This window comes from Haliotis rubra, unplaced genomic scaffold (genome assembly GCF_003918875.1).
Source record: "Haliotis rubra isolate DU_JTF1 unplaced genomic scaffold, ASM391887v1 Scf13, whole genome shotgun sequence".
NCBI classification, from domain to species: Eukaryota; Metazoa; Mollusca; class Gastropoda; order Lepetellida; family Haliotidae; genus Haliotis; species Haliotis rubra.
This window is the reverse complement of record NW_025765225.1, coordinates 2,843,972-2,853,512: the sequence shown is the minus strand read 5'-3', so window position 1 is coordinate 2,853,512 and position 9,541 is coordinate 2,843,972. Positions and strand designations below refer to the sequence as shown.

Sequence of the window (9,541 nt, the reverse complement as noted above, 5' to 3'; positions counted from 1 at the left end):
TTGGTCAAACAAATATTTGCAAACTCTTTTGTAGAAACCGTTCTGGATGTTTTAGTTACTTCCAGATTTCTAATCTAATTTTAGTGATCCATTGATATAGTTTTCAGTGCGTGTGTGCCTTTAATTCCCAATACAAACGGTTTCATCGCATAATCTAGATTGTGGTATAAAGACTTCATGCCGGGAGCAAGGTTAAAAAAGCACCCAAATATTTTTTCTTTGTAAATTACAGGGAATATCCGATCCAGCCATATTTTACCTTATGTTCCCAGGCTTTTGTTTTACAGTCGGATTGGCACACTCGATATTTCTGTAGCTATGAAAATTGTTTTATCACGTTTAATTAAATAAGACAAACTAATTTTAGAACTCAATGGTTAACTATTCTCTTGAAAGCAAGAAGAATATATTATTATCTCTGCCACAGAATATAGCGTTCACATTTAAGATTTTATGTATTTCACATAAAACGCTGTACATTCTTTTGATATAAAACGCAACGAGAGTGCTTTATACCACCGATATTTAAGTTGTTATCTTTGCACCAATCTTGTCTTTCAGTGTGATGAAAGAGGTTATCTGCTTAAGATCGTGACGTACAAAAATACAGATAAAATAACTTGACCAAAATAAACGCAAAACTTGTTTGAAATTGTGTCGTGCTTAGCGATTATCAGTAAATAAAATCTTTCTATAAGCATGTGAAATGGTACAACCATTGAATTAAATTTGCAGTTTCTTGGTGTGTGTATAGGACGGACTACTGTCGGACACTTTGTTTGTTGCTATTTCTAAATATCCAGACATAGGAAATATCTCCTCAAACAGATTATATTGCATAAATCCAACTTCATCATGGGCACCTTCGTAGACTCGCTATTCCTCGTTTTTCTGTTGGGAGACTTCATTAATAATCTAATTAAGAAAAACCAAAGACATTGGCATTAATGTATGGGACGGTTACAACTGATCCTTGAAAGACAAACCGTTAGTTAAGACGCTATTCAGCTGCAACAGTTTACAATGAACTTATATTGCTGCTTTGCATCGTGCAGTTAACATGATGAGATCTGAAACTATCTGGAAATATCACTTCGGAGTGACAATGACAGACATTCACTACCGTAATGAATAAAGAATTATGTTGTCCAGCAGTGGAAGAACCTTAACAGACAACACTACAAGTGTCTTACTCATTTTATTGATTCTACTATTGGTGGACGTTGAGATTTACAGTGTGAGCCGATTTACCCAAGGTAAATGTCTGCGCGAGGGAGGGAACTTCCTTCCCGTTGACCTTGACTTTAATGGTGTAGTCGCCATGGAAACCGCGGACTTTAAAGTTCTTGCCAGATTGCGAGAGCTTATGGTTTTCGTTTGTCATCCATTGTTTCTCTGTGAGGTCAAGGAAACGTTGACCGGCGGCGTTTATCTGCAACATGTGAAAGAGATGCATCTATGTGAAATAAATTAGATGTCTATTTAAGATGAAATAACAATATGAGTCAGTGGAACTATCGGATATACTATATACATTCAACAACAAATAATTCTGACAGACGCCATTCAAAACGTGATAATTTTGAATGTCTAGAATATTACATCTAAAATATAAAACCAAATTCAAAAGAGTAACAAATACACTTTTATTTAATTTAAGATGCACAGAAATATAGACAACAACAAAGTTCTTGTGACGCCATTCAAAGTTAATCATAACCATAAGACACCAAATTCAAGACAAATTTGTTAATGGTAGAACAGACTTCTGGCCATGTGAATGTTGTCATAATTAAGACACATTTCACACTCTAATCACACTCAGTTGTCTTGTCGTTGAGGCGTTACTGGTGGTCAGCTTCTGTGGTTCGAAGCTCAAAGTTTTTCAGAGTGAACGTGTGTTTATCCACACTGAATAAATCTATCATCAGCTCATGTTTACATACCCACAGACTTACACGTTTTAAAATATGTTTCACCTTGGTTTTCAAACAGTTAATTAAAAATGTGTTTGTACGCTCTGTTACGCGTTTTAATTATGGTTTGGGTTAAACTTGATCAAATTTATCCAAACATGTATGTCACAAGAACTTTTGTTGCTGAGTATATAACAATATAAATGGTTTAACATTAAACTACGTGAAGTATTATATTTTATAAAGTTTGTTGTGCCTACCCTAAACGAATCTCCGGATACCAGTGCGGCTGGTTCCCCTCGGAAGTGTTTGTTACTCCAGAATCCCCAGAACATGATTCCTTCAACAGCTGGGTGGCCATAGAACGACCTCAGAGCTGTCTCGTACCAGTCTGCTCGTTTGTGTTCATCAGCATTTGTGACATCGAGTTCAGTGACCCAGATAGGAACGCCAGCTTGTGCTATGGTATCTAGATGTTCCTGGTAGTACCAACATAAACACTTGAGGAAACGGTGAAGTAAAAGCATCATCATTGTCATCATGCTGGCATTCACATTGGTATCAACATTACTTACATACGAACATTTTACTTAACTTATAAGAGTTTATACAATCATTTGTCTTATTAGAATGAGGCCGTTATTTGAAATACTATTATATAATTCATAGGTTGAACAAAGATGTTGTTGAGCTTGACTTACCTTGATGAGCGTTGGGTCGGGTTCAACATTGTTTCCAAAGTGACACTGGACACCGACTCCATAAAGACCGACGTGCGCGTTCTTGAATCTGATGGCCTGTTCACGGTATGCCTGGACAGAAAATTGAAACATATTTTAAGCCTACAATGCAATAAAAAATTGAAAGAAGAAAAAGAAACATTACACTGATCTGTTTGATTGTCATTTTAGAAGTTGGTAGGTAACAGTAGAGACAAGATATGGATGACAACTTCTTCATTCAGTTTTGGTGCAACGTTATACCGTTGTCAAGCAAGCTCGAAGTAAGACAGCACAAAACAAAAACTATTATAAGTAACAACAACAACAACAACAACAACAACAAAAGAAGGGCGTGTATCAAGGGATTTACAGCAATAAGGGATTATGTTTTATGGTATATACTGAACATAGTAACGACGCAAAGCAGCAATTTTCCCTACGACCTTTTTCATTCATTTAGTTATACTTTGGTTCTATCAAGGGTGACCAAATTCAAGAAAGGATTACACAATGTCCTTTTGAAATTTTTACAAGAAGTGTACATGTCATTTCACCTGATGAAGGAGTAAGAATATACCCCTAAACGTCATGTTCCTCAAATAAAAAAGATGACATCCATACATTCTCGCCTTCATGTGTATGACTTCTTTATGTGTATGACTTTTTTATGTGTATGACTTCTTTATGTGTATGACTTCTATATGTGTATGACTTCTTTATGTGTATGACTTCTATATGTGTATGACTTCTTTATGTGTATGACTTCTTTATGTGTATGACTTCTATATGTGTATCACTTCTAAATGCTGTTCAAAGACTCTAGAAGTTTTACTGTCTGCAACGGTGAAACACAAGAACAAATATTTTCGCCCAAATACTCTGTTAACACACACGTAAATAACCATCTTAAATAACAAGACATGTAAGTGATATGTGCAACGACACTAGCTTACTCCAGTCAGCCCGCCTGATGCCACAACACCGTAGTCATTGAGGAACATTTTAACATTGGGACCAGCTTGATGAGCGATACGGAATATTTCTAGGTTGTAGTCTCTGTCGTTGAGAGTGTTCTGGTACCAGAATAAGTGGAGGTTCTCGTTGTTGACGTCCCAGTGTTCCACGCTGTGAGGGTACATCATTTCAAAGTTAACATCAAAATATTTAAGAAGTGACTTCTTAATTAAGAATTCATCAAAGAAACACACCAAATATACCACCAAATGAATGATTCAAAGATTCGGAAACCTAGTCCTGAATACAATCAGGGAAGAACTTCCATATCGACAGAAGGTATTTGAGACAAGTGGCACAAATACGTTATGGATTCTTAAAATACCTAAAGGCTTTGTTGAGTTTGTGTATTCTCAGACAAGAAACGGATTCAGTTGGTTTGATTACAACTTTTTGACTTGATGACGCCAATATCCAACACAACTGGTTGATTCATGGGGACATTTCTCAGTAAGCGACATAACCACATACACAGTTGTACCTATATATTTTAGGCGGGGTGTTTTGTCAAAACTGGAGGCAACAGTTTGTCACCTGAAGTTCACCGAGAATGTCAGATACTGGAATCTAAACGTGGCAATATATCTGCTCGAATGGGCAAAATTGAAAGAAAGTTACATCAAACGACAAGATAAATTTTGACAGGCACAAATTGTATATTATTGATATTTTAGAACTTACAGGTCCTTGGTTCGTCCAACAATGTCTTGTATATGGTTTTTTACTGTGTCCTTCAGTGCCTGACCACGAAGGGCTTGAACCCACGGTTGAATAAACGGAGTCCCAGACCAGACAATGTTGTGACCTCGCACCTTGATTCTGTCGCATCCCAGATTACATCTCAAGTTACAACAAGACCAGCAATTGTGTGGAGATCATTATTACCCTATATACTCAGTCTATTTCGGAAACTTGGTCATTGTTGCAGTTAGGTGAATGTTACCATGCCTGTCTTTATTGCTGTAATCACTGCCTTTGTACTCCCACTCAGTTTTGTACTGCCATTGTAATAGCTTGGTAGACATTTGTACTGGTTTTTAAAATTATTAAAGTTGGAATACAACTGTTAATTATACTATATTGCTTTGTTGTTTGTTTCTTGGTTTCATATCATGTTCTTTTATGGACTTTCAACATGGAAATCAACAGCAACAAATATCAGTTTTTTGTAAACTCGTTCTCACCCGTTAGATCTCAGCTTCTTGATGGCGTTGATTGCCCCGTCGATGTTGATGTTACCCTGTTAAGAACAAGAGCTGTTCGAAGCATTCATTCTTCAATACCGCCATAGTAAAGAAATTTGATTCTTATCTCCGTTCCAAAAAACGATCTGAGCACTGAGAGGATCTTGGTTCCGATACGTTGATACAGTTTTTTGACAATTGCAGCATTGAGGTCGCTTTGTCGAATGGGGTGCACGACAGACAAATAAAACACGTTTCTAAAAGGATTTACCATATCATTTAAGAAAGTCCAAAAGAGATGAGTACCAGCAGTGCTGGAGTGAAAAATGCTATACGGTTGGACTACACTTGTAAACTGACATTCAGATATTGTACCAATGTGAAGAATCGAGTCCCAAATGCTTTTTACAAATCCCTAGGGGTCATATTTGAGTTTTAGTAATCCATTTATAAAATATTTACTGCTTTATTGCCCCATCGGCACCGGTTATTCGCTGAAGTTTTATGTTTAACGATTCGGCTTCATCATTTGCCTTATGCGAGTATGATAATCAGATGTACAACCAACGATTAAAATCCCAGTTGCCATAGATTCCTAATCTGTATGTCACTTTAATGTAACCTCTGCACGGAGAGGGTCGGCAGACTCGTCCGATCACAGGTACTACCTTCTGAGGTTCCTCCCATTTCCATTTGAGAGCATTCTCTGTGACTGCCCAGTTGAAGTGCTTGTTGATGAAGGATATGTATCTCTGGTCGCCACTGAGATAATCGCCAACCTTTATAGCGGTTCCGAATGCAAACGATTTGTTGGTTTGAATCACCTGGGACGAAAATAAGATGACATGGGTGTGGGTTCAACGGTTTGTTTAATACTATTGATTAATTAGTTTTAAAGATAACACTCACGTCAATTTCAACTTGATTGTCGGAAATGCCTCCAGAAGTGGTGACGCTGAAAAATATGATGAACAAACGTGATTTGTGTCAGTTATAGGTGTGTCGAAGCGAAGTATAAATATATGGCTTATTACCATCGATACTCAGCATAGTTAAAAAATATCGTTATTATATCGTGTCGTGTTTTACTTGGTTGGTTGTTAGTTTCTGACTGATTGATCCGTTTCAGTTTAGTTATATTTTTATACGTTTTTTTAAACAGTTGAAAAGATATAGCCAAACATATCATAACAGGTTTAATCTTAGCAAACTTCAAGTCACGGTTCATCGCCTCAATATCTCTAAGTTTTTCACCACTTGGCACCCTTAGAGATGTGGGTTAAATTGATCTTCAGTTTGGTGTAAGAGGCTTGCTGAGTAGATCAATGCTCACAACACATTCTTAATATGATATAGTCAGAACTGTACAATCTCTCACTTTTCTCTTATCTCTAGGTGACAAGATGTCCTCTTTGTGATATATGTCTCTATCTTTTCTCTTCAAGAAGGCAACATGAGGGCCAAATTTCTATGTTTGTTTGCTCGTTCATTCGTTTGTTTGATAGTTTGCTTGTTTGTTTAATGCCACACTGCCACACTATGTGACGGCAGTCTTTAATATTCGAGTCTGTACCTGAAAATTCAGTGATTGACACCATCAGATATAATGACAAAACATCTGTTTATGAATAACTATCAAAAAGTGATGATACCAGGTGTTCAAATCAAAATAGGGAATTGCATCGGACATAACTTTTGTCACTGATGCATTAAATTTTTAAATATCCTTGACATGTCTACCATAAACTTTTTAAAAGCTTTACTTCAATATTGTGACCTTGATCGAAATACTTGTGATGAAAAGAGAAAGACAAAGAAACTAAAAACCATTTGAGGACTCTTCTATAGCTCCAATAACAGACTGACATAACCTACTGAAAGTTGATGTCACTTTTCCTCATCCTCTCTATAGTGGCATCGGATTCTGCACGCCAGTGGGTGTTGGCTACCAGGGGTGTCACAGACACGGAGTCGGCAATAAAGTTTATACCACCTGACGGGCCTTGGTAGTACACAGTGGACGATTTTATAACTAAATTTAGAACAAGGAACAATCGAATTACAAAGCAATGGAAAACGCATTTCAAGTCACATGTTCACATCATTACCTGATCATAGAACATAAAAGGTTATAGATAGAATGAATTTCATTTTAAAGTGACTTCAATTACCAGGATATATGGTCCATATCTAGCAACAAATGCTATGTCAATAAATCTATTCTGTATTTAGCATAAAGGCAATAGGTATTGGTAACTAACACCAAGCTGAAAGCTTTCTATATTTGTTAACATATTATGAATATACTTGAACAACAGGTTTGTACTGATTGAGGCTCATCAATCATCATTATTATTTTAAAGCCATACATACATGGACATAAGTAACATTTTCCAGGACAAAATACCCCAAAAAGGAACCTACCTCTGAAGGTTCTTCCCATATTATAAGTACCACATTAATAACTGGACTATTTCTAACCTATACATGAGTGAAACATTGATGAATAAGCAATATGTTGCCACCAGCTTTCATAAATTTTACTGAAGTTTTATGTGTATGTAAACGAAGGCAAGATATTAAATTGATATAAACCGTACGATAGCATTATAGCTAGCTCATAGCTATAAGTCCATTTTATACTGATCATTCTAAAGTTAATTTCAAGTTTCTACAACATACCACTCAGTTACAATAGCCTTAGCTATATGTTCTTTTTATATGGAGTATCCTTGTGAATGTTTAAGGGTCAATTTCCAGTTTCTATTACCACCCAATTACATCGACTTCATCATAACATATTTCTTTATATTCGAGTGTCTGTAAATTGTGAGGCAGTCATCTGGAGCCACAGGGTCACTTTTGAAGAATATTTGGAAGAAATAGTTCTCATTCCATACAACGAACGCTCACTGAGAACCGTCAACTGTTTGAGCAGCCACTGCCGCTAGCATTTACAACCTGTCACATTCTATTAAAGTAATCTTTTATGTGCCTTGTGTGGTGGCCTGTGACGTTTTTTCACCGTTTCTGGTTGTTTTGGTACTATAAAATAATATCGTGTAGATCAGAACAAGGGCTGTCTGGGAATATTTAAAGTTCAGGTGATGTTGGATGTCATTGAATGTTTCTGGACTGCTTTGGTTCAATGAAATACCACATTACCCCCAGAAGGAGCGTTGAAGTCCCCAGTGAGGTGAATCCAGCCGTCGGAGGATCTCGCGAGGGGACTGACGGCAACAGGGATGTATGCCTTATTCCCAGCTACAACACGAAAATGCACCAACACGTTAATTGTGCTGAAACACGATTACATCTCTTCAAAACCAAATACATTGAGCTCCGTAGTTAGAATGAAGAAGTATGACCATTCAGATTGCAAGACTGGTGTATATATATACTGGTGTAAATATAATACACACATCTATTGTACATTTTATCACTTCCAAAAACTATGTTGCACTTTGAACGATGGATGAAGAAGTATGTCAATTTTTATGAACACTTCTTGTTCTTTACTTAGACGTGAGCTACAGAACCTACTGTTAAGTTCAACAGACACTTCCAACTGTATCTTTTGTCCTAGTTGTCCGGCCTGGTCGTTCAGCAGTTTTACCCATCCATCGACTTTATATCGTCCGTTAGGCGTAAGGCCATTGAGGGACTGTGCGGGCCCTTCGTAATAGTGGGTTCTGAAATATACAGATGGTTAAAGAAATGCTTTATTGTATGGTCAAACCGCATTAATCCTAAATGCCAAAATAGACTGCAAAGTAGCGTTGTTTATATCTTAAAATATTATGAAATAAACAAATTGTCCCGGTGAGTGATGTCTTTCCGCAGATAATTTTACTACATAATTGTTGCTCAGGAACGTATTGAATATGGGTTATACAGGAATGTTTTGTAAAGCACTATCAATCTCTTATCTCCGTGTATTTAAATATATAGGAAACGCCTATGTAATAATGGAACTTTGTACTGCATTGTCTTTCCTCAGTGGGAAGGTGGCCGTTGTGATTTAATAACGATTTACCTGCCCGTGACCTTGATTCCATGCTGTCCACTATGATGATCAGTGGTCAGCTCACAATGAAAATTCCAACAGTTCCAATGATCCATTGTTTCCATGTCTCCATTCTGGACGATATTCTGCCCCAAAGCAAGGGGCAGCAGACACAGCAGCACCAGACACGACATATCTGGTAGAACACAGCCACAGCACTGAATAACAGGTGGTCGTTTGAAAGATTTCACTGCAAATCTTATCTTCTGGAATGTCAACTGCACAGTTTGAAAGTCACTATAGATACATATGGAAACGTGCAGCCTTTCTTAAAGTACCTGCAGCCTTGTGACGGTTGAGCACGCGGACATCTAATGAGAGCAAGTATTTTTAAACATAGACCCATCCCTATTCTACTGATTGTTTAGACGACTTAATTATTAATAGAAGCGACAAAACCCTTTCCACATCCATAAGAAATCTCTGATTCTACAACTGTGACTATATCATGAGAATATATTTGTTTCAGCAGTATTACAGCTATGCGATGTTGTTTGTAAACAAATCGAGTTTGGATCAGATAATCCAGTGACCGTCACCATGCGTTACGATGACAGAGCATATGTTTATGAATCCCTAAAAGGTGAGCGTATCCTGCCCCAGCCGTAGCACAAATTATATGTTACGTCTAGTCAATTC

At 37.1% G+C, this 9,541-nt stretch overlaps 1 protein-coding gene across 1 annotated transcript; it reads right to left on the bottom strand.

Annotated features, from left to right (window-relative positions):
- Positions 1-1,182: 1,182 nt before the first annotated feature.
- On the bottom strand, positions 1,183-9,087 carry LOC124267139 (endo-1,4-beta-xylanase 1-like). The gene is made up of 12 exons (XM_046702017.1): positions 8,873-9,087; positions 8,380-8,528; positions 8,002-8,100; positions 6,712-6,868; positions 5,746-5,791; positions 5,505-5,660; positions 4,837-4,892; positions 4,334-4,471; positions 3,592-3,763; positions 2,618-2,728; positions 2,177-2,395; positions 1,183-1,432 (listed from the first exon to the last, which is right to left on the bottom strand). The coding sequence occupies exons 1-12, from the start codon at positions 9,034-9,036 to the stop codon at positions 1,211-1,213; spliced, it is 1,689 nt and encodes a 562-aa protein (XP_046557973.1). The 5' UTR covers positions 9,037-9,087; the 3' UTR covers positions 1,183-1,210.
- Between the last annotated feature and the right edge of the window lie 454 nt (positions 9,088-9,541).

Coding starts and splice junctions, on each gene's coding strand:
- LOC124267139 (XM_046702017.1), bottom strand. CDS start 9,036: ATGTCGTGTCTGGTGCTGCTGTGTCTGCTGCCCCTTGCTTTGGGGCAG. Junction 5,792..6,711: donor AAAAGTGACATCAACTTTCA/GTAGGTTATGTC, acceptor CATATTTTTCAG/CGTCACCACTTCTGGAGGCA. Junction 5,661..5,745: donor ACAATCAAGTTGAAATTGAC/GTGAGTGTTATC, acceptor TTTTCGTCCCAG/GTGATTCAAACCAACAAATC.